Here is a 26,399-nt window from a genome sequence, read left to right on the forward strand (position 1 = left end):
GAAAAGTATGTCCTTTATGAAAGCATAGAGCCTTTACTACATGAAAATGAAAATTAATGAATACACTGGGTACAGTAATTTACCTGATAAGACAAACCTCAGAAAAATACTTTATGAGGCATAAAGCTGTCTATGATGAAAATTAATTATCTAAGGGTATTTTTGCCCTGCCAGGGTGTGGCCGAGTTATCTGGAGTGCCGAGTTTCCGAGGCTCTGCTGTACTATAAAGTATTTCTCCCCTTTTCCTTTGCAAATAGTGAAATATGTATATAGTACAGAATGTCTTTGAAACAATTTGGGGTGTTGGTGGAAAAATGGCATATCACCCATTAGAAAGTTTATGGAAGGGAAGGATTTGTATTTCAGTACTTTGAAAACTAACACTTCAATATGCAATGCTTTATTAATGTAGGTGTACACTACATACTGTGAGGCATGCAAACCATGATTTTCTTAGGTGGATCAATGATGCTCAAATCCAAATTTTTCTTTGTAGTTTTGTGGTTCACCACTAAACCCTAAATTCGTGTTTAGCATCCTCCTCCAACTTTTTTTCTGTATCTGAAGGATGATTTCAAGATCATTTTCAAAAATTCTCTTTCATAAGATTGTTTTCTGCTCTCATTTTCCTAATTAACTGCACATATTCTGGTTACTGTAAATTTTACGACTCCAAGTGTGCTTTGAGAGCATGGTACCAGTGCCAGTCCGAGGCAAGTTTTAGGATGGAGCGAGATCCTATTATGGCGCCCCCTTGGTCAGTAGCGTAGCAAACATAACTGGCGCTCGGGGCACGACACTTTATTGGCGCACCCCTCCAGAAACACACATAGTTCGTCTTGGAGACCATTTGGGCGCCACTCGCAGAGGGGCGCCCGGTGCTTGATACACCCCCTCGCTACACCACTGCCCTTGGTTGCCCCAAATTTATACCCTTTAATTTTCTTTACCACTGAGGTGCCCCTAGGACTTAGCGCCTGGAGCGGCTGCTCCTTTCACCCTATGGTAGGGCTGGCTCTGTATGGTACCTTCAATTGTAGCAGAGAAGCCATACCTTAAATTGCAGATGAGAAAAGCAGTGTGTTTTGTGTATGTTGTTTTCAAGTATGGCAAGACAGAAGACATTCTACTCATCTATTCTCACAAAGTATGAACTGGCCTGTATACTGTACTGCAATTCGGTCATTTCCCAATCCTCAATTTGTTAGCTTTCGTTTCTAAATTTAGACTAGATTAAAGCAAAAACAAGATGGAATTTTTCCATTTGTTATGGAGAAAATTTTGATATCTCCCAGAACCAATTGTGTTTGATCTTGACAATTGAGGTAAACAATTGGTTTATGCATTGGTTACAGTCAAGTTGCAATGGCTACCCATTTTTTGCCTTGTAAATCGAGCAAGAAAAATTTAACTTTAGTTACCAGGTGTAGTCCAACCCTAGTCTTATACTTTGAGAAGCTAGCAGTAATAGTGAGAGAAAGAGGAAAGCTTAATTCTGATAAGAATTTTAGTAATAGTCATGTTTAGAATACTATATTATCTTTTACACAATGGAGACCGACAATAACAGTGCAGCAAACTCACAGGACAACAGACCCAAAGAAACTGAGGGAGATGCAGCAATTTCTTTCTGCACATTCTTTGGCAAGTCATATTCTACCGGGTTGCATTTTAGGTGAGGTTCCATCAGAGGTTTTCAATTAGATTGTGACAATATATAGCTCCAAGCAGCACCACACTTCTTACACAAATTACTGGAAGTATGAAAAATGAAACTAATGATAAAGAAATAAGGGTGCCACAAGGAGAGATTATCAGGTTGGGGTATTGTTATTAGAGAAGGCTTGAAAAAACACTCGGCCAAGTAGTCACCCGTCAAAATCATGAGCAATCATGTGGTAGATAAATAGAATAAAATCTCCCACATGTATTTCTAATGCACAAAGTTCTTCAGTATAACTTGAGATAGTTCTAGTAAACTGTATGCTTGTTTTTTTTACTCATTTAAAACAAGTCAAATGATGATATGTCAAAAACAACAGTGTTATTAAATTCACCGTAATGGTGAATTTAACAACACGGTGCAATAAAAATCAAATTTATAAAATCAAAACAAATTTTAAAAAAAATATTTTTTTAACTTTATAAATGAAAGAAGAAAAATTTGTGTGCAATTTAAATTTTAATAAGCATAATTTTATAAAAACAGTTGCCAGATGTTTCCCTACATTTGCATCAGACTGGTTAGCTGGAAAGGATTGCTTTTACTAACGAGTCGTCATATGTAGTTGAAACGTATCCGTAATTGTCTGTCTTCACTTAATTATAGTATTGTACACCATTGTTCAGTTTGCTGAATAGTGTCCACTTCTTCATTTTTGGATGCTTTAATGACGTTATTCACAATCTAAAATAAAAAAATGTGCATAATTACCAAAGAAGATTATGATGAAAACAAATGTACATGAGTTTAAAAAAACAATGCACACAAACACAAAGCAGCAATTGACATGTTTCATTTAAAGTGCTTTACATGTCATTTGTGTAATATACATAAGGCAAGCCACACATCTTCACACAAAACAGGTTCCAAAGAAAAATGTGATGCCCATGTATACTTCAGATATGTCAACACTCATCCGTCTTGAGTGAGAGGAAAGAATTACTATATTCATTCTGTTAGTCTAGTGTGTGTGTGGAAGCTATTTTATGTAGTAAATGATTTAAAGCTCGGTCCTTAGAGTTTACAGTAAGGAGAGCCCATTACATGCTCTAACCACGTGAAATCCTTTGCCTATATATGAAGAGACTTTAAAAAAAAAAAAAAAAAATTTTCCATCCTCTAACCAAATTAATTTGCATAGTAAATTTACAGAAAAAATTAAATTTCACTAACATACCTCATCCATGTCAGGAAACTGATTTCTCTCTAATTTCGAAAACACCAGTTTTTCATTGATGGTTACTTCATAAGAAGCTAGAAAAATATGTTAATTAGTACAAATTAATTTCTTTTTTTTTTTCCTATAAAAAAGGTATAGTTTTAATTTAATTACATCTTCTTCCACATACTCCTTCAACCACTGCTTCAGGAACCACTGCACAGATCTTACGCTGCAGCTCATTGAAGCGGCTTTCGTACCCTCAACTCCCACTGAAACAGGAAGAAAAAAAAAATTAAAAACCAAAATGCTAAAAAATAAAATGAATTTTAATGGTAATTATTTATAAGACATACACCAATGTTTTCTCTCTCACTTTTATATACAATCGAAACATAAATGGTAGACATATCCAAAACACAGAATATTTGAGTAGTCACTCATACAAAAAAAAAAAAAAAAACGCTATAAATAGAAAAATCATAGGACTAATTACAGACTCTGCACCGTTCCAGCCATTATTGCTTAAGCTTGCTGTCCTCGTGGAGCTGCACGATGGACGGCGGATGCATACACAACCGCTCTGATGACGCAGCTAATCAAGTCATCAAAGCTATTTGAAGTCTTTCGCGAGATTTCTCAGGAAATACGTCAGAGAATGCACGCGGCACGTTTTGTATGCGTCCGCCGTCCAACATGTAGCTCCGCGACCACAATGAGGTTACGCAATGGAGTCTCGAACGGGGCACAGTCGGTAAATAGTTCTATGATTTTTTTCTTTATAACTCTTTATATGCGGGTCGCACGAAAAAATTCTGAGTGTTTGGCAAATGTCTATTAAATATGCCTCCTTTTTAAAATAAAACGAGAAAAAAAATTCGCGTATTCCTTTTTTTGTAATTGTATACCTTAATAAAAATAACCTTTACTTTGCCAATTTCACGTTACTAATGAACTTAAATGAAGACTGATCACCGTTAAATACGTTTAGGAACATTTCTGTTAAAGCTTCAGCACAAAAATAAGCCAATACATACCAATATTCGACTTTAACTTCAACTCGATTCATTGTACACCCACAAAACGACCAGCTCTATTCAAGGTCCTAGATTATATTCTATAACCTTGTGCTCTATCGACGACTTTATTAAGATGGAACCGAAGTTTAAATAAATAGCTACCGGAGGGCGCCCTTAGTTTCCTATTTACTCAAATTTTATTTGTTTACATCATGTCGATTTATCTAATATTACACAATATAAATATTAAATAGTGGATATTTTTTCACATTCACAAAATAGTTAAAAAAAAGTTTGAAAATGTGATTATTTTATATAATACATTTATTATTTGAAAAAATATCCACTATTTAATATTTATATTTTGTAATATTAGTTTGCATAGTTGATACACTGCCAGAACACTTGTAAGCTGAACAAGCCATACATAAATAAATAACGCACGACGTAACGTTAAACCGAAACACAAACATTAACCTTATCGTTTGACAAGAAAATGGCGCTCGGTTATCACGTGACTCGATCTTAACCAATCGTAGATAGCAATTGTCGGTAAAACCACGGGAAAGCGTATAACTAAGACTTTAAATTAGCTTCCTCGTCGTCACGTTTCTTAACACTTGTAGGATGGCGTAACATCACGACTAGGGTTACTACAATAATATCATTTCTATCGTTCGAAGATCAAAACTTGTGTAATTCGATCTGTTTTTCACTGATTATCATATCTTGTGGACTTTATATTATTCAAGGTCGCCGTGTTTTCTTCTCAGATGCATTTGTATCAGTTTTTAAGGTTAAAAGTTTTATTTCAAAACTCGTTATCGAAAAAATGAGAAAACGAAAGCTACGTTTTAAGAAATTAAGCGAATTTCAAATCAAATGACGTTTCTAATAACAAAAAGCATTGTTATCTTCAGTAGCGTAGCGTGGGTGTCAGCCGCCCGGGACGGAGGAAAATGTCGCCCCCCTTATTTAGGTATCTCAATTTAAGACTAAAATTCACTTTCGTCACAGAATAAGTAAAATTCCGTGCTAGTGTTGTCACCTTTTTAAAATCGCTGACCCGGACGGCAGGTGAGGTTTGTTCGAACAGAAGTTCCTGACGCATGCGTATGTCATTTTGTAATGCGAAGAATAATTTGCAGTGCATGCTGGTTCTAAACCAGTTACAGTTAGCGACTAGGGAGACTTGGATAGGAGTAACGCAAGTGACCTAGCTCTATTGGATATTGAAGGTGTGTATATATATACGAATAAATCGTACAAGCAAAAAAAAAAAAAAAAAAAAACAATTCCCGGACTTCCGGATGGTATTCCGTGCTCATTTCAATCGGTCCGAATCGTAGGTGCACGAAAATATGAAATAAAATGGTTCAAATTCTTACAAGATATTATTATTATTTATTGTGAAATTTTGCCGCCCCCTAAAACGTAATTTTGCCGCGCCCTAAAAAGTGCCGTCGCACTACGCTACGCTACTGGTTATCTTTAACATGATATAATATTAAATCACAGAGATGGTGCAATGTACAAAGTTTATCGATAAAATATTTTAGTAACGAATGAGGTTCTCGTGATTTTGTCTGAAAATTTTATACAATTTTGAAACAAATTATGTTCTGAATTTGGTTATAGATTAAAATTTAACTCTGAAACTTATAGCAAGTTAAAAATGAATTGTTTTTGGACTTGCTGCACCAGCCAGAATGGCTCTGGTGCATTCAATTAAACGCATATAATACTACCAATTTATTTATCTACAACTAATAATTTACATAATTATGAACTATTAAATTATAATTTTAATTCAATTTACGTGAATATACCTTTTAATAAGAGCTTAGGTGTTCAAGAACTGAACTATACGTACTTTTTTTAAATACTCTTTCCGCCCTGTGGGCACTAAGAGGGCCTCTTATAGCAGGCCCATTATGGATTCGGTAGGCCTTGATCGCTCGGGCATCCGGCCTGAACTATACGTACTAGAATAGTTCATGTCTGACAGAACTTGTTTATTATCCTAGCTGCCCATTTATACTTATTTTTAATATTATAAAAAAAATAAATAAAATAAAATAAACGTAGCTTTGAAACATATTAAAAATATTTTATTTCAAAAATTACAAATAAAATTACACGTGACAAAAGGCAGCCATATTGAGGTCTGCAAATTAAATGCATTGTTATGAAACTTTACAGTTTCTTTAGAAGCAGTCCACAGTTTCGCTTCATTTACAGCTGCAAGAACTGCAAGAGCAGCTTCCACCTTCTGAAAGGAAGAAAATACAACATTTTGTCATTTTTATAATAAGTTATTTGCATTTCTTCAGTATAATGTACAATAACGCTTACAAATTAGTAAAGTATAGAGATAATTACCTTTACATTTGCAGTGGCACTTGTCGCATTTGCATCCGCCACTGGAACAAGTGCACTTAGTCTGGCAGTTGCATTTAGAATCTAGCAAAATATAACGATACCTTAACAATTTGTGTAGAAAAATGGCGCACAAACGAAGATCGTTACTTACCACCGCACTTGCAAGCTGGATCTGGCATTGTGTATTTTCGAACTTTAAGCGATTGAGAATGTTACTTTAAGTAAGTAAATGCTTGCTCACTGAAAGCCAAGGAGCCAATTTATTTAGTAACCTTTTAGTGACGTGCGCATAAAAGTACGTACCATCTTCAGCACATGACAATATTCGAGCGGATGATGTAACCAATTACAACATAGATAACGAGAATTTATTAATGGACTTTTCTTGACGTTTCCTGATTTGATAAAAGATAAAAGCTGACGAAAAATTGACGAAAGTTATCTTCAAGATATTTTTATATTAATTACTTATAATAATATTATTTTTAAAAATTTATTTAAAATGAAATACAACTTTACAGTTTTGATGATTATCATAAAGAACTGTATCTCTAGAAGACCTTTCTAAATCTACTGTATTATAAAGCTAGGGCCAGATTTAGGCTTGTTGTTGCTTTGCTGTATAACATACTAAAAGGCCATTCTCTCCACTAAATAATAAATTTAAAAAGTGAGGACACAAGTTGTAGTATTTTAAACTGACATCTCAAAGGCCTAAACTGTAAACTCTTGAAGTGAGGCGCTAAGCTGTAGTTTGCGTAGCTTATGTCTATATCCTCCTGTACAGTACATAAGAGCTTTATACAAGAAGCTCATACAAGAAGAATTCATGAATATATTTAACAAAACAATGTTTAATAGTTTACTTTAACACTAAAATATGAAATAAAGAACATGGCAAGTATGTCTATTCAGTAATAATTTTTTAGTTTTATTTTAAAAAATTAAGACATTTTTATCGTTATCAATATGTCTCCTATGTTTATCTGGTCATTGGCATATTAATCACTCTCTAGAAATTTCAAAAAATCTATAATTTTTTGATAGCATTCATTAATTAATCATGCTATCATCCGAAGTAGATAAACCATATTAAATTTCAATCAAATGATCTGACGTAAATACAAATTACGACATGCGATTGAAAATTGGCATAGGCCTATTTATGAATTTGTATAGATTTTTCAATATAGATTCGATAGTATTTAATTAATTTAAATATTGATATTCTTGTGTGTCTACGTTTCTTTCATTTAAGACCATTTTTAAAATGGATACCCCATCAGTGGCCTAGTAGATAAATTATTTAACACTGGTATTTGGTCACGAGTTTGCGCTTCACTAAAGGGTTGATAACGTGGAGTTTTTCGCTGTTTTTTCAAGTGTTTAACACCTAAATAGGGGCCAGTTTCCCGTATAGAAAGTCCTCCCGGGAGGCACACCCCTTAGAAGATCGTGCTTGTGTTGCTTGGACTTATTCTATCAATCCTAATTAAAATGACTACCTTTTGATGTAATGAGAAATAATCGTTTCAAAAATGATCTCGTAAAGATACTGTATACATTTATTAAATATTATCTGGTGAGCTTATAAATAATATACCCTACATAATTAATTAATTAACGTATATACGTATAATCTATTCTACATTGTATTCTTCCTGTACAAATGCCTATACACAAAATAGGATTTACACTTAAACTACAGTCTGTGTCTTCTCGTTTTTAAATTTATTTTATTTATTATTGAAAGGGGTGGCTTCTTAATGTTAAAATTTTCTTATCTAATTAATTAATCGATTAAGAGTACAGAAAATCTTCAGTTATCTTATCAAAACTGAAACAATGATTAGGCATTGAATTTGAAAGTAATTGTATTATCTCTTTCTATTCTGTAATCACTGCATATGTAATTAAGTTCATTGCACACGTTACAAAATATTGGAGGATAAAAGTGGGCCCTTCGTATGTTAATCAAGCAAACGTTCAATACAGTACTTATAAACGTCCAACGATAACTCACAGAAAATTAAAGATGCCAGATCCAGCATGCCAGTGTGGTGGTAAGTCAGTTAGTCAGTCCTTTCTTTATAATTTTTTGTTTTTCTTTTTTTTTTGTAAAATTTCTTTTTAAATTTCATTTTTATACAAGATTCCGAATGCACATGCGAAACATCGTGCAAATGTTCAAGTGGCGAATGCAAGTGTAAGAAATGCCATTGCCAATGTAAAGGTAAATATGGCTTCCAAGCTCTTTTGTTTCCTATTTCTGTAAAAAAAAAGAAAAAATAAATAATAAGAATTTAATTTTAAAATAATTCTCATTGTTTATTAATTAATTTTAATGATCTTTCAGATTTATTTTACTATTTTTTGTTTGTTTTTTTGTTTTTACGTAAATTAACAACGCAACTTCATTTTTTCATTTATAGAAGGTCAAAGTTGCTCCTGTGATCCGTGCGATTGCAAGTGAATTAAATTTGCGAGAAATTCTGCAACGATTTTAAGAAAAACGCTTGCATGCCATTGATAAATTGAACCACCAAATTTATGTAAATAACTATAAATTAATAAAATAATTTAAGCTGCATTTTCTTTTGTCTCCATTCGATTTATATAATGGGTAATATCTAGTGCCATTTATTAATACGGTATAAGTGTCGTTTAAGTGCCTGCGGTTTACATTATCGTAATACCAGGAAATGTTATTGGTAAGTGAACCAAAATTCTCCGAAAAACTGTAACATTTTTGCTCCATTTCCCGCATAAAGTGCAAATGTGGCAAATGGAGCGATCACATGGCGTTTATGTGGCAAATTTTCCTGGTTTGCTTCATATTTATACAGACTTTGATAAATTGATATTTATATCACGGTAAATTTACGGGTGAAGTAAGCGTTTAAATATGAAATTTTTGGGTAAACGTTATAACGGGGTTAAAAAGCTGTAACAGTTTTTGCTACTGAAAGGAATTTGATGAAAGTTTAGAATGTTTCAGCAATTTTATGAAATACTTTTTTTTTATTATTATATCTGAATAAATGCGTTATATCAAAACAAATTACACATTAATCTATTACTATAAAATATTAAATAAAATTATCTTTAATGAAGGAAGCTTTAATGATGATTCAAAATTTATTATTTACCAGAGTTTTTGTTGGCATCTGGATTTAATGCTTATCTTTTAATCTTGTCATACGATTTATATAGTTTATGTTTTTAGTTTTATGTTTGAAAAAACTCGATTTAACGCCAAGTTCTGGATTTAAAAGAATTTAACTAATCCGTTTTAAGGCATAACTTTAATCTATACAGTAATTACAAAACTGGATGTAAAGTTATAATATACAATTTTATACATAATTCATTATAACGGGATAAAGCTTTATAAGCATATATTTATGTTTTATCCAGTAAAATCCAGTAAATGTAAATCGTAAATCCAGTAAAATCCATTAAAATACATGACTAAAGAGTTACATAAATGCTGTTTAACTAATTTAGATCTGGTCTCAAATGTAGAAATTCTCGATTTAACGTTCTCTTCCATTTGATACGACGTTGGACGTTAAATCGAGATATACTGTACAATACATCTAGTTGGACGTTGGACATAAGATAATGTGTTGGATGTTAAATCGAAATATACATCTCAATTTAACTTCCAACATAAAAGTCGCTAAAAGCAAGGCTTGTTAAATCGAGGTTTAAATATAAAATAGCAAAGTTTAGCCGCCAATTTTTAAATATATATATATATATTTTAATTAACTACGATATAAATCGTAGAACAATATTCAAAGATAAGCGTTAAATCGAGATTCCAACAAAAACGCTGGTAAATAATAAATTTTGAATCATTACAACTTAGATCCCTTTATTTAATATTTTATAGTAACAGTTTAACGAGTAATTTAACTGTTTCGATATAACGAATTTATTCGCCTACGACGGAAAACTTTATGAAATTGCCGTTGTTAAACCGAAACATTTCAACCTTTAATGAAATTCCTTTCGGTAACACAAGCTACAAAGTTTCAACCCCTATATAACGTTTACCCCTAAAATTTCATATTTAAGGTTTAAAAAAATAATATTAATTACCAACCAAACCCGTTTATTACGCATAACGTGTTATAAAATTAAGATCTAATTATAAAATTCAAACGAATGTTATCGCGACATCGTCACTATGTCGGGGTGCAATTTTGAACGTCTTTTAATTTAAGAAATCACGTGACTTTCGGTCTAGACAGGAAGTTTGCGTATAGTTAATCGTGACCTTCTCCCCCCAAGCTTTCTACACCTGATCTCGATTTTCGTCTAACTTCGTTCTCGACATCAACGAAAGACGGACAGACGGACAGACAGGTCTGCAATCCGAAAATTGCAGTCCAATAAGACTAGGGAAGGAAAAAATAAAAAGTAAAACAAACTTTAAAAGCGAAGATCGATTGTATAAAAAACAAAAAATAATAATAATTTAAAAAAAAAGAATGTTTAAATAAAACACGAGAAATTCGCTAGAACGGGAAAGCGTTAAATCGAGGAATCAGACGACGAGGGAAGAAAAATAGAGCGACGTCGACGTCGACGTCACGCGCCCACTCCGCCAATGGCGTTCACTCGTTTCTTGCCCGGTCACGTGACTAGTGGAAGCGTCTGACGTGACGTACTAGTTTGGTTAGGGCACAGGGTTAAGGAAGAAGTGAGAAAAGAGGCAGCGGTCGAGGTAATTAATAGGTCAAAGTGGGAATTTAACCAATATAAACATTAACGAAACGTCTAACGTTAAACCGTGCCGTTAACGACAATGAAAAATCAAGCCGTTGCCGTTAAATAAGCTATTTTATTAAGCGTTTTTTTCTCTCTCTCATCGTCCGAAGGGACGTCGCCATATTGGGTGAGCTTCGGGTTGAATTCCTCTTTTTTTTTCTTAATTTCGCGTATATAATCGATATTAATTTATTTTACGCGTTAAAAATCGCTCAGTTAATTCATTTCAATACGTTCGAACTGCGTCGTATATTATAAATACGAGTTTTTACAAATAATTGTGTCTGTTCCACCGGGATTTATGTCTAGCATTTTGTTTTTTTAAGTTCTGAACGTCATTGATGTCTCCATTTTAACTTTTCCTTGTTTCTGTTGCCGTGTATGTAATAAATGGTATAATATAAATATATACAATTGTATTATTGATTGAAACATGCTTTCTCTATCCTGAATTCCTAGTTAGCATCAACATCTGACGATCTTTGGGATTAAATGTAGAGAATTTTGAGTTTGCCGGGTGACCGCGGGCGAGGGAGATGCCGCGCATACTCTTGTTGCCGCGTAAATCCGATTTGATTCCGCATTTGCTCCCTGGCGGGCGAAACTGCCAAATGCTAGCCAGTTTGTTGCCGGCTGTGTGGAGTTTTCTGGTTTTATCTTTCTAACGTGAGGGTCTCGAACTTGAGTGTGGCAGAGTGCCGGTTGAAAGGATGTACATCAGATGCGGGCCATATTGGATATTATTCGGTAAACCGAAACACACCGTAAACTAAAAGAAAGGTTGTGATGAAAGCCCATTTATTGCCAGGGCCTTTATGACTTGTGTAAACAGACATTTGAATTTTTTGTTTTAATCCCCTCAAGATATTAGAAATGTTGGTTTTTTTTTTTAGAAAAGATATTATTGAAGTTGCAGGCCAGATACGAAAACTCGACAGGCCATATATGGGCTGCTGGTTTGCAACCTTCGATCTAACACCCAAATTGGGGTCGTTTCTTGTAGGAAGTCCTTCTGGGTGGCATCTTCCCTTGGAAGATCGTCCTCGCATAACTTCTCTGGGTACTTGAGGATAAAAGCTCGGAAGAGTCCTTCCTGAAAGATATCAGGATGCTCTGATTCCGGGATGTGTAATAGTTGTGTATTTTTTTTACCCTGCTAGTGACAGAAATACACTTGCAATTCTTTCATACTGGAGTGACAGTATTAAAAATTTTTCAAAATAACTTCTAAAATAAAACTCCAGTACTTGCTTACTCATATACAGACTGTTTTTGATCTTTCTCTATGGATCTTTGTCAAGTCTATGGTTTTTTTTAGAATCAGAATACTTTTGATTGTCGTCGTAAAAGTTGTAAATGCAAAAAAAACAACATTGTTCAAAAAGCAATGTTTACAAAGATCAAAAGCATTCGGATTTTAAAAAATAGTAGACCTGACAAAGATCTGTATGGAAGAATCGAAAATGTTAGTCTGTACTGTATATGAGTAAGCAAATACTGGAGTTTTATTTTAGAAGGTACTTTGAAGAATTTTTAAGACAGAAATACTATTAAAATGTGGAAGAAGATACTTTGTTGTAGGAGCAGTTTTCAGAATAAAATTCTTGTCTCTAGGTGGCATTCGGAAAAAATCTGGATGATCTTGGAGAAGAGGGATGTTTGTCGACCCTACCCTCACATTACATTGCCGTTCTCTGTTAGTCCTAACTTATTAAATTTGATATTATGGTTATTATAAGTTAAGAAGTATTTTCTAGCCTTCTATGCTGGCTGACTCTGCTGTTGTTGAGTAAATTATTTCAATTATTAATATAGAATTAATTTATCCTTTTAACAAACTACCAAATGAATTACAAAAACAGAAAGGGGAGAAATTTGTCAATAAGTAAACAATTTATAAAAGTTCTGTAAACATAAATTGCTAAATTCTCTGAATTTCATTTGTCTGCCAGTAATGGGTGAAATTTTGGTAGCCAATATAGCCTTAATATACTGGTGCCTCATATTGATTGATCAATCAGTCGAAAGATAAACTAGATAACACTTACTACAATACTAAAAATAAATTTACAAAAGAAAATTTAAAAGTTTAAGTAATTTCATCTGCATGCACTACCTTCCATAAAGTATTAGGAAGTTTTTAAAACTTTCTTCCGCTAATTTAATATATATTTGGTATGAAGAGTGTGATTTACAAAGTATATTGTCAAAGCTGATGAGTCATTATCCATCTTTAAACATTTCCAATCATAAAAAATTTTGGCATTGAACGGTAGAATGAAGTTACACGATAGAGTGGAAGTTAAAGTACATTTTGCTTACTGTTACCGTTTATAATGGAATAATATGCCTAAATATTATATAAAACACGAATTAGGGATTCTTATATTACATGTATTTTCAGACACAATGGTGAACAAATATTTATGCCAAAGAATTTACAGAAAAACTGATGAATGATACAAAATATTGTAAAGGGATATTTTCTTGCAAACTGTTTGCGTAAACACTGGGTATAAAAAGAAACTAAATTAAAATATTATTTTGTAATTTAATTTCTTAATTAAATGGATAATTATATATAGTTTGTAAGTTATCACTTTCATTATTTTATATATATCTTCAAAGAGAGATTGTACAAGTGTATTAAAGAATGTGGGAATATTTATAAAATTAATTAAAAATAAATTTTAGTTAAATCATCAATGATTGTATTTTATTTGACAGTGGCACAATTTTATCTTAAATAAATATTAGATTAATTACTTTATATATATATATATATAGTGTTTAAAATAACCCTCTTATAATGTAGTACTTAGTATAACACAGTTCACAAATTGTAGCAATCCTTGTATAACGCAGTACTCAAACAACACAATTTAGATAAGAGTTCATGTGAAATCATCTGTTTATCTAATCCTAGCAAATGTTCTTTTGGTTACTACAACATACTTTGCCAGTGAAGATTGTGCAACTTACCACTATACAGTGAAAACTTTTTATTTTTCATGGCAATCTTGTTAGACAAATGTAAAATACTATTCTGTGCTAACAAGTATGTAAATTTTGTACACAGAAATTCCCTTTGGCATTTTGTGCTGCTTATAATTTTCAGTTGCATTCTTGAAAATAGCATTTAATTAGATATTACATGTGGACAAGTTAGTTAAAGACATAGAGTAAGCACACATCAATCTTGAGCGATCAAAATCCTATTTTATGAATTTCAATAAGTTCATTTTTGTTTTGTCATTCATTTTTTGTTAAATTAAGTTTTCTGGATTAAATAAAACTGATTTTTCTACGTAGATAGATAAAATTATTTTAAAATGTAAACCCACTTTTTATATGTAATGATGTTCTTGCATTTTTATAACGTGACATTTTTGTGGAACCTCACTACTGCGTTGTTTGAGGGTTGTGCCTAATTTATATCTAAGTGTTTTTTTCTCCTTGCTTATTTGTTCCCCAAAAAATTCTGAATTGTCAAATATCAAGTCAAAAATACATAAAAATTACGTTATTGTTTATTCTTTAAAAGTTTGTTGGTTACTTTTTCTTAATGAGTTTTTGTCCATTTAATCTAAAAAAAAATGTCAAAAACCTTTTGCAACATATTAAGTCCTAAAGTAAATGATATAATTGATTTTTCTTTAGTGTAGGTCTGTAATTAATAATAAAATTGGAGGTAAAATCCTGAAAAGTTGCAATAATTTATGCAAATTCATATCTGCATTGTTATAAACAGTGAGTCATTTAGAGAGCAATTTCCGGTTAATTCCAACTGTTAACTGAATTTTTGAGTATTTAAGTGTCGATGTTAAGTAAATATAATGCAAAATCCTACCAAAACTAAACCTGAATAAAGCAAAAACTTGTTTTGCCTAAATGAATAAAAAATTATTCAGTATGGAGTGATTTTTTTCCATGTTAGAAAAAAAAAACCTATTCAAAACAGAAACCTGCCAAACTGGAAAAAATATTCAGTACCATGTGATTCCAGTTTACACAGGTTTTGCGGAACATATAGCAACAATAATTGTCAAATTCAATATTTGGAATTTTGAAGCTATATAGTTCAGTAAATATTGTGATTGCTAATAACTGCAGCCATTTCTATAAACATTTACAGTGATTCCCTATGTTGTAACTGGGTAGAGATATTTGCTGCATTGTGGGTGATGTTTGTCACGGATTACAATAAATTAATAACCTTGTCCTCGATTATGCTACTGCTTCTTCGGGTGCAGTTTCAATAACATTTCTTTTAATTTAGGATCATGCAATTAATATAGTTTGTCTAAAAATAGCCAAAAAATATTATTATATTGAGTAATACGTAATGAAATAAACCTAACCAACATTGATACTTAAGCAAAGTCTATTACTGATGATTGTGTTGAGTTATTGGAATTTCCTTGCACAGAGTATATATTATGTTTTTTGAAATATTTTATTATTGAATAATTTATATATCATAAAGGCCGTTTTAAATGTTTTGTCGAAACGACCTGTTGTCAGTTTATATATTTAGAATTTAATTATCATATAATTAGTTAACTAGGATATATATTATTCTAACATTCTAATTATATGTTAATGTTTTTGCTAATAATATGGGCATCTATAATATGACTATTTCTGAATATTGAACCATGTGACTTTATAAATATTTTATAGAAAATACCAATATGATACTTTAAAAAATGAATTTTGTATTAGCGAATGAAAGAAAAGTTGACAGACTGTCTGGTTTCTGCTTATGGATATCAAAGTTTCGTTATTGGATTTTTTTTCTTCGGGATGTTTGTAACCTAGGCAATCCTTGGCCGACCAGTAGTAATAAACAATAACAAATCTGCATTATTGTGAAAGATATAATTACACACCGAAAGTGCTGGTAAGAGTATTTGGGGGGAAAAAGTGCAGGTGGATGACTGGGAGTGTGATTTGAATGTAAATTGTATAAAAATGAAGCAAACAGGATAGATTTTTAACTGTTTGTTTTCAAATGTAATCATTTGCATAAAGTATAATCAAATAGTAGTAGTATAAATAAAATAATAAATACAGATTTTATTATTTTACTATGATTTTAGCAAATATTTAATAAATAGTCCTAGGTTCTTATAGATTTTTAACGAAATATTCAAACCTTGCTTTTAGACACATTAATTAAATAATTCTGTTTCACTTCTATTTGTTTACGATTGAAAATTAATTCATTGTATTCAGTAACTCAGATAGTCAATGAAGTTAAAACAAGTATTTTTGTTGTAAATTGATTATATTTGTTTGACATGTAGATTTTTCTATTATGAATTCCAAATTATTTATTGTGTGTGCAATCGGATAATTGTTTGGACAATTGAGCAAATTGTGTTAAATATGACAGATGCTACTTTCTCTTAGAAAGGTCAAATTCTTTGACCTGTGGTCATCCAACAATGTATTATGTAGGCATTTATGACATGACGTCACTTTGTGCAGTATCAGATGATGTCATCTCTGAATTATACAAATTAATGACATCATAGTTTTGACATTAAAAAACTTCAGATGTTAAATCAATAATTGAGTTTTGCTGTCTTTGTATGTGACTCTGGTTTCTTTTTATGATACTACAGATGTAAATGATATTAAAAATTTATGCACTTCAGTATATTTGAATAAATGCAAATGATCAATTCTTATGGCATTACTAAGTAGATCATTTAATATTGTGTAATAAAAACAAAAGGTTCTAAATTTGCATAACATGCACAACAATGTACAAGCAACCTGGCTTACAGATAACTTGTTCTTTTCACGTGATACTTTGATACATAAACGAAACTATCAAGCAATTAAAACTCAGATGGAAAAAACTAAATACATATTCATATCGCCATCATGTCCAATCACAGGAATGAAACTGTCTTCTTTTACAGAGAAGAGTTTTTATTAGCCTCTGCAAAAATACACAAAACAAGAATAAATCATTTGCATGTGGATACTTTGATAGTTTGTGTTGATGATGATAAAATTATTTATGAAAACCAAGTTTTATTGTCTGTATGCCTTCTGTTTAATCTACAGTTTTAACATTATATGCATTGGAACATGTTCACCGTAACAAACAAGGTTTCGTAGTTCAATGATGATTTATAATTTTTCCTTATGGTTCTGGGAACAGAACACACATTTTATAACATGCAGTTCTACAGTATTGCTTGAATTATGCACACATTTGTAGAATTGCATTAAGTCTAAAAGTCAGATCTGCCTCTAGTAAAAATAATATAAATAAATAACCATTTCCTTATTGATTGAAAACGTGTTACTAGTTTTTTCTCCCTCTAGCATTTCAATGTTGTTTTTGGAAAGAATATGAATAACAATAATAGGAAATCATGAAGTAATTAAAACAAAAAAATTATTAAAAAATAGTAGTTAATTCAAATGGAAGACAGTGTACAAAACCTGTTTTTCAGAATGTAAAAATTTATCTTAATCATAAAACGTCTTCGGGCATTTCTATATTCATTTAAAAGGAAATGGCCATTCAAAAATTTTAAACAGACATACACGCCTTTGTCAAGTGCTCTTGTTAAATTTTAATCTTAATGTCTTTGGGGCAAGAATATTTAACAAAATATTGATTTAAAGATAGAATAAGTTTTTAACTTTGGAATTAGTAATTACAAAATATTGTCTAAATCACATATTAAATTCTTAAAAATATAAAATAAATTGACAATTAATCATTTGAGAAGTCATTTGATATATAAACAAATGAATTAATATTAATGGAAACATTAGCGAAAAGACCAACTTAAATAACAATTATGCCATTAATTTGCAGTGAAAAATTGATTTTTCATAATTGTTTATCAATTAACTCTGACTGGGGAGTAAGGTTGATTTTTAGAAAATTTATATAGACTTTTAATGGATTCTGTTTAAAAATTCTTAGTAGTAAGCTTTAATTTTACTTAAATAATAGTTTTATAGCTATCCAAAAACAAATAACTCTGCTTTAATCTAGAATGTAATTGTGTAGCAATGATTTTATTTAGTAGTAAGCTCTAATGCAAATACTTGGCTAACATGTTATTTGTTTAAAATTCTTTTAATAATTATCTTTTTGAAGGAATGTGATAATGGCTGAATGACTCTTTAATTCTATTTTTATAAATGACATAATTGTGGTGTACAATCCAAGTTAATTAATAAACTGTGGTGTATAATAGTTAATAAAATGGTTAAACCAAAGTGGAGAGCTAATAAATAAATAGAAAAACTTTATAAATTTTAAAATTTTATTCAAAATATTTACAAAATAAGCTGGGGTAATTATGTTTGGAAAAATCTTGTCTTCTCTGTACTTTCTTACATGCTAAAATCATTACCTTTTACATTTTAAAATATTTTAATGTAAATTATGTTAAGGCACTGACAATATATCAGTAAGTGTTGCAAATTGCTTTATAAATTAGGTTTTATGCGAGATTTGTGTGCAACAAAAAGCATTACTAAAAATAAAATTTTTTAATCTGCAATATGTATGATATTTGTTTTTAAATTATTAAAAACATTGCTTGTGTTTTTCTCTAGCAATCTTCCATAGTCATGCATCTCAAACAAGTGTTAAATCTGAGAGTATGATACTTGTATTGGATTTTACATATTAGTATGCAGGTTGTCCTCGTTAGAACAGGGTGGTAACTATAGTGCATATTCCTAATTTGCATGAAAGAAATAATTACATTGTTTCAATGTTTTTTTTTTTAATTAATTAATGCTCTAATAATAATAATTTTTTTTTAAGATTAGTGAAAATTTATTTTATACAGAAGAAGTTTTGAACTTAAGTGACTAGGCTATCTTTTAGTAAAATTAATTTTGAAGGACATGTTACTAGCAATATAAGTTTCATTTTATGAATAAATGCAAAAATAAAAAAAATTAAGAAGTTATTGTGACGTTTCCACAATGTCAGGCTGCACTTTTTAATCATATTTTAATTTAATAGTTAATCAGCGTCTCCATTTTAATCTAGCTAACTCCATTCTTGAGATTAAGGAAGGACAGACAGACGTCACTGGGAATATATGGGTCTGCAATTTGAAAATTTCAGTCCAATAAAAGTATTTAGTTCTTTGAGGAGTAAAGTTGTGCTGAAGATGCACATAAGAATTGAAACTATTAGTGTGCGCCCATAGTAGTAAATACAAGTATAAATATTAATAATGATGATGATAAATATCTTTTCTACCTTATATAAAGGTAAGACAAATTATCTTTTTACTTGAGTAATTGAAGAACTAGTTTATAAAAAAGCTAATATTATTTATTATTAACTTTCTCTTGTTAAAACAAAGAAACTTTCAAATTGGACACACTTGAATGACTTCAGTTGAGTTGATTGGGTGTACAAGTTTCTTTTGTAATAAGAATATGTAGGAAGACCTAGGCATTTGGTTGTAGTTTTGCTCTCCTTTAATATTCTATTTACTGTTAAATATTGAGGAATTCTTGTTGCATCATGTTAATAATGTTTTGTTTTTTGTAATTTTAAAATTTATTTTTACTATTAATGTTTATATAATATGTGTGTTTTAACTTGATGTCTGCTTGTATTTTAACAGAAAATAACATTAAGTGGTAGTAACATATTAATACTAATGTATAAAAACATAATTTATTGTGATAAAAACATCAAAATATTAATTTTTTTCAAAATTTTTCTTGCAAAAGTGTGTTCAATTAATCATATGTTGGAACAGTGTGTGTCACTTTATTGTAACTATTCAGTTTTCAGCATGTTCTTGTGGAACATATTATATAATAAATGATGATTAGAAACTTGTAATTTACAAAAGTAAAAATTATTAATTAACAACAACAAAAAATTTTAATTGAAATGCTTTTTGGAGTAACATCCCATTATTAGCAATATAAATGCAGCATTGTTAGAAAATTAAAAATATGATATTTTCTTCAAATTCTGTTAACATGTTTAGTACAGCTGCTAAGTTTTATATATTTCAACTGTTTGTATCGCAGTGAAACTTATTTTTTAATATAATTTCCTCAGTTTGGAGAGACTAAAGAGCCCATAAAATGAAAGAATAGAAAATGTATGTCTTTACAATTATTGTTTGTTTTTCTCTTTGCTTTAAAACTCTAAAACATTAGTAATGTCATTATTAATGTTATAAATTTACAGAAACAAAGTTTTATTCATGCAATATAATCATTTAAAGTGAGTTTGCAAATAATCTGGTATCAATTTTTGATTTTTAGATAAGGGTATAACAGAGTAGAAATTCATTAACATGGCAATCTGAAATGTCTAGTAATCTGGTACCCTTTGGCAGTGTAATTCAATAAACAATATGTAGCCTACGTTGTGCCAAATGAACATTGCTTTGTTAGATCTAGTATATGATGTGTTTAGTAACGTGCATGAGTGGTATATTTTCTTTCCCACAGGCCAAAGCAAGGACAGCACACCAAAAACACAGATTTCTCATTCTTAGATCATTCATAATTGTATGAACTGTATGTATATAATATGTCTGGAAAATAATTACATTATTACATACACATAAATTATTGTAAATGTCGATTTTTCTGCAATAACGTGTTCATTAATTAATGTGTTTTGAAGGTTTTTACCTTAACACGATAGTCGTGTGCTGTATTGTCTTCATACTGTGATTAAAGAGCATGAGTACACAAATTAGAAGATTACAGGCAACATTTACTGGTATAAAATGTATGGAAATGTCTTGCAGTGTTCAGATTGTATATACCATATTTCCACACAAGACTAAGCACTATATTCTGCAAAGTACCTAAAAAAATTCATTATTATTAAAAAAAATCTTGGTTTTGAAAGAGTTTTTTTAAATTTTGGCTCTTTATTACTTTTTTGTGTGTTATAACAGAGGGGAAAGTATGGTAATCTGGCAAAAAATGACACTCCCCAGATTTTTACATTTTTGGGGACAGGACATCTTGAAATGTTGAGAAATGCAAAAAAATTCTGGGGTAATTTCTGTGGGGGGGACACAATTTTGTTCACCCTGTTTGAAGCTTTTAACTCCTGTGCTTTTTGTCAAATTTCTGAAATTTGGCATTGTGGTTTGTTTATATTAGGTGGTTAAAGGGCGAAGGGGTGGGAAGATAATGTATGTTGCATTTCATGTTTTTGTTTTTAGGTCCCTTACCAGCACAAAGAGGCCAACATTTCATATCTCTAGTAGGGTTGGAGTTAATGGCGATTTTACTGGTTATTTGCATTTACGATTATTTTATAAAACTTATCTCTACCCTCAAAATTAACCTTTTTGCTATTTTAAAACAGTTAAAAATATAAAAAGTTTTAAATATGATAACAGATGGTGCCACCAAAATTTTAAATGTTGCCAGGAAAGTTGAGCAACTTGTTGCTGGTTAATTTTAATAATGGTTACTGTAGATGCCACTGAATAGTTATATTAAATGTAAAGTATTCATATAGTATGTTGACACAGGGCAGTGCCCTTATAAACAAAGCAAGATGTTTCAAAACTGCAAAACATGATGTTTGCATAAGAGCATGCTACTGTTTGTGCAGAAGTATGTTAACTTATTGCATTTTATGAAAATACAAAAATGTTCAGTAGTTGGTACCACAGATGTTGGATCAACAAACTTCTACTGGAGATACCAAAATCTTTTTTGATTGTTTTTGTTGTTGCAGAACATTACACACGTCGTAGCTTTGTAATATAGAAATATTTTTAAACAATATAATACATGAAAGTTTTCTAGATTTACAAATTACTGATAGATGCTTTTTACCTGTGATTAGTTTTCTATTTCTATATATGCACACTTACACACGTACTACTATTTTCAGGTACATGTAATCCCAGAATTCCAAATCGCCAATAATCTGAATTGGAATTAGGAGGGAGGTTATGTATTACTTGGATATGAAAATGAAGCAGTAACATTATGAAATTTTTCTTTGTTTGAGGAGAAGGGCTGTAGAAATGTCCTTGTTAAACAACAGCAAATATACTTCAGTGCTACTACAATATTAACTTTAAATAAAGTTGCTTTACTTGAAATTTTGTTTTTAAAATCGTTTTTTAGTAATTCAAACATATTTTAGCCTCAATTAGTTTGGATTATTGCAATGAATTGTCATTGAGTTTTTTTAATTTCTAGTTAAATTAAGATTTCTAAAATCTTAAATTAATAGTATACAAATAATAATAATAAGCACAGGAATGTATACAAGAAATACTTAAGAAAATATAGAATTAGGAGAATATTCAGGATAGAAACAATTATGTAAAATGAATTTTTATATTGCGATATTTTTATAAATGTGCCAGTTCTATATTCTTGCCGCTACAATGTTTTTGTAATCCACAACAGATGATGATAATTAAGGATGTAAACTAGGTTATTCCAAGCATGCATATTTATTTTTAGTATAATTATCTTCTAGTTTATTTAAGAATGAGATAGAACCGAGAAATTGATTTTGCTATTGCTTGTTCTACTCTAAACCTTTGCAAACTTGAGATAATTTTGTGCATTTAACCTATTAGATCTTGTAAAAAATTTGACAAATATATTTACTTAGGGAATTTGATATAAAACTTGAAAGCTTAACTTGTGCATCTGTATTATTTTTTCAATTGAAGTTCTCTCTAAATATTTTTTTTATAACTATGTTTATTATATTCAAAGTCAAATTACAGTTTATTTATCTTTACAGTGTATTTTTATTTTAAAAAATTGACAAGGATAATAGAAAGAATGAATGGTGGTATAACTGAGTGATAGTCATTACTCAAGAATTAAAATGCTTGCAACTTTTTATTGGAAACATGTTAAATTTCTGAATTTGAGAGAGAGTAATTTAATTTGATTTAATAATTATAACACCCAAAAATAATGGTATTTTGATACAGTCATGAACAAAGTGAGTATGAGAGATGTCTAGTCACATCAAAGAATAATAATGTGAAGTATACACAGATATTAAAACTATTCTGTTTCAACCAACAAAAAAGAAATAAAAGCTTTGTAATATGAACAGGCTTGGATCTATTGAGAAGTCCATTATCAGTCGTAAAATATCTCGTATATTTACTTTTAATGTGTTAAATTTCTTTCCTATTTTTTGTTTTTTTACAAGTTTTATGATTTTTTAAAATTTTTCAATCAACAAAGCTTAATTTTTTTAGATAGTATTTCATGTTTTTAAAAATGCTTTTGCCAGTCTTAAAAATTTTTCTGAAGTGAAGTGCATTTGGATTTGATTTTTTTTTTTTTTTTAATGTAAGACAGTTTTATTTTGTTATACTGTAGTTATAATATATAATTTGTTGTGTGGTGTTTCTTCTACAAATAAAGTGCCGATTGTTACATAATTCAGATATTTAATCGGTTTAAAAATTAATTGCATGAATGAAATTAAGTTTAACTGCTAAGCTTTGTCATGTGTTCTACATAATGATCTCCAAATGACAAGAGGATCAATTTTCAGAATTTTTACTTTATCCGTTTAACCTTCATAAAGGCCAAATATCTGATCTAAACATATAAAAGGGAATTGATTTTTAACTAAAGCCAAGAATGAGAAACTTTATTATGGCACTAAAAGTTTTTCTTATTCTTGTGAAAAAACAGAATTAGAAATTCTGTTTTTCAATCATGTTACTGTTTTATGCATTACAAATTATAAATCCTGTGCAGGGGAACATTAGTGCTTTGAATGCGGCAAGTATAATTACGTGAAAGCAGACATATAGCCTTTGTTTTTAAAGGTCGTGGGATCAATTTGATATGACAGTATTTCTTTTATTAATTTATCTGTAACTGTTTTGTTTCTAAATAAAATATTACTTCAAATCATAATAATTTAAAAAGTGTATATTAAATAATCTTTTAACAAATCTTATTAATATTATGACAATTTTATAGTTTGATTTGAACAGTCCCTTATTTGTATTTGAGATGCATTAATTTTATATTTATTTTTAAGAGCCAACTTACTTTGTACAGTTGTAAACAAGTAGAATTGACTTGCTATTGGTGTCAATTGACATAGATACAGTTGCATTTGCAGAAGTATAATTGTTCTGAAGTATAGTCTTGCAATTATTTCTCATTCCTGGTAAAATTCAAACTAAAAGAGTTTTTTCTGTAATTACATCTTTGTGATGCATAACTTTCTTACCATTTTGAATATTTCTCATTATTTTATTACTAAATTATATCAGTTCTTCCTATAGTAAAATTCACTCTAACTTAGGACCACGATGAAAGCTACTGACTGCTGAACACTAATATAGTGCAAAGGTAGGATTAATATGCTACACTATATGCTAATATGCTTAATTAATTATCCTTATAAAACTATTATTATATATAATAATAAGTAAGTGTTAAAAGGCTGCTTAGTTTTGGCAATAGTCCAAAGTTATGGTGAACAGAATTATAACAATAATCAGATTACCTTTTGATATTAATGTTTAGTACTTTTAAAATATAATTTTCTTTTATATATAGTAAGAACTTATATTTTGTATTAGAGTTCATTACCAATTGCTATCAGTATTTTGTTTATACTTTAGTAGAGATTTTTCTTCCATAGAAGACAGTAGAGAGTGCAAATTTCTTTTTTATTTTTATTGTAGTGTAATTTGATAGATAAGTAAGATTTCACATTTACTGTAGTTTACTAATTTTACTATATTTAAAATATACAGTAGACACTTTTTGTTTTTGGCAAACAATATTATTAAATCCGCCATTTGGGTTCCAGTCGCTTCTGAGTCATTGGTAGGTAGTACTAAATGTAGGTGTGATAAAAATAACTTAGTAATTTCCATCTTAGTAATGATGCAATGCTTTGGATTTAGAAGTGATTATTAAAATAGTTAAAAACTACTGATTTTTGTGTATCTGATTTTTTAAATGAAATTTTTAGGTTTAAATTTATTCTTTTGACAAATCTAAATTTAACTGTTACCAAAATTGATGTTTTTTTTTTTTTTTTTGTTAATTTAACTATAGAAGTTAAAATACATCACTGTTTTTTTTTTTTTTAACAGAAATATTGTTCTTAGTTAAATGAACAGTATTATAGTAATTCTCAGATGCATGAATTGATTTATGTTATTAGCTTGCCAGAACTACATAAAGTTGATAAATATAAAATTTTTGAAAGTAAAAAAACTCATAATTTTTTGTACCAAATGTAAAAGTTTATACTGTCCTTTGTAAATAATGTCTTAAGATCTTTGACATCGAATCTACACAGCATCAAAAATACTGTTTTATTTTTTAAGTGTCTTTCTTTCTCTGGAGGTATTTTGATTGTTTCCGAAGCTCTTATTTATGTATAATGTTGAAAGTGTATGTAATTGTGCTTTGGAGTTTTAATCAACATTATCAATAATATCAATATAACCATTATTGGCATTAAGATACATAGAAAATTCTTTTGATCTTTCTTTGAAAATTTGCTATAAAAATAAACTTTAGATATTGTCTCTCACCTCTGATTGCTATCATTTATTTCAGGAATTAGTTACTTGTATCTATGTTTGTCTCCCAAAAAAATAAAGCTATTTCAGTGAAACATTCAGAAATCTTAATGTGTCTGCCAACAATCAATACAAATACTTGATCTCTCTTTAATCTTGCTTATAAAACAAAGACTAAAAGAACTAAATGGATATTATACTTGAAAATCAATTAGTTGAAAGTTTACAAAAATGTTCAGTATATTTTTAATATATTGCAAATTATATTAATTACATATATCTGTTATATTAGGTAATTTAAGCCACTTGTATTACATACAGCTATTTCTTGATTTTAACATGATTAATTCTACAATATTAATTCAATATTTTATCTTAAATTATATAAATACCTGGCTATCGTGTGATATATTTTAATGTAAAATAATGAATAGTCCTATTGAGGGCCGAAAGAATATCTGTTTAATATCTGAAGAAAACTTATCAATCAAGCTGAAAATGTTAGTTTTAATTAAAACTAACTGCTGGAAAAGTGTGTAAGGTGTATTCGTGTTTTTATATACTGTGGAGGTTCCACTTTAACTATTATGAAGGGCCAAAAGTTAATTGTCTCTAATTCCACTATATTGCCACTTTATTTAAAACCATGTTATTTAGTATAATCAGTGGGGAAAAATATAATCAATCCATGGCCATATGTTACTGAATCTCAAAATATCTAAGTATATCATGTAAATAAAGTGCCATACATGATATGATACTCATAAAGGAAAATAATAATTAGAAGTTT

The 26,399-nt window shown here is 29.9% G+C and overlaps 2 protein-coding genes and 2 long non-coding RNA genes across 6 annotated transcripts in view; 2 read left to right on the plus strand and 2 right to left on the minus strand.

The window, feature by feature from the left end:
* Window positions 1–2,164: 2,164 nt before the first annotated feature.
* LOC111641882 lies at window positions 2,165–3,293 on the minus strand. The gene is made up of 4 exons (XM_023388134.1): window positions 3,260–3,293; window positions 3,058–3,144; window positions 2,902–2,978; window positions 2,165–2,408 (listed from the first exon to the last, which is right to left on the minus strand). Exons 1-4 carry the CDS (start codon window positions 3,291–3,293, stop codon window positions 2,325–2,327), a joined length of 282 nt encoding a protein of 93 aa, XP_023243902.1. The 3' UTR covers window positions 2,165–2,324.
* A 2,694-nt stretch (window positions 3,294–5,987) lies between these two features.
* Window positions 5,988–6,624, minus strand: LOC111641879. The gene is made up of 3 exons (XR_002759485.1): window positions 6,436–6,624; window positions 6,285–6,365; window positions 5,988–6,174 (listed from the first exon to the last, which is right to left on the minus strand). It is a non-coding gene; the product is annotated as an uncharacterized LOC111641879 (long non-coding RNA).
* Window positions 6,625–8,175: 1,551 nt separating this feature from the next.
* On the plus strand, window positions 8,176–8,874 carry LOC111641880. Its single transcript, XR_002759486.1, has 3 exons — window positions 8,176–8,347; window positions 8,437–8,517; window positions 8,717–8,874. It is a non-coding gene; the product is annotated as an uncharacterized LOC111641880 (long non-coding RNA).
* Window positions 8,875–10,889: 2,015 nt separating this feature from the next.
* Window positions 10,890–26,399, plus strand: part of LOC111641883 (AN1-type zinc finger protein 6-like) — a 39,937-nt gene continuing 24,427 nt past the window's right edge. The window contains exon 1 of one of the 3 annotated variants that reach the window (XM_023388136.1): window positions 10,890–11,019. The gene's annotated coding sequence lies outside the window, so the exon portion shown is untranslated. Of the gene's footprint in view, window positions 11,191–24,140; window positions 24,420–26,399 lie in introns of those variants that run through there. The other 2 variants (XM_023388135.1, XM_023388137.1) reach the window with 2 other exon arrangements.

The sequence above is a fragment of the Centruroides sculpturatus genome, unplaced genomic scaffold, assembly GCF_000671375.1.
Source record: "Centruroides sculpturatus isolate CEXI.00-Female unplaced genomic scaffold, Cexi_2.0 scaffold1623, whole genome shotgun sequence".
Classification (NCBI taxonomy): domain Eukaryota; kingdom Metazoa; phylum Arthropoda; class Arachnida; order Scorpiones; family Buthidae; genus Centruroides; species Centruroides sculpturatus.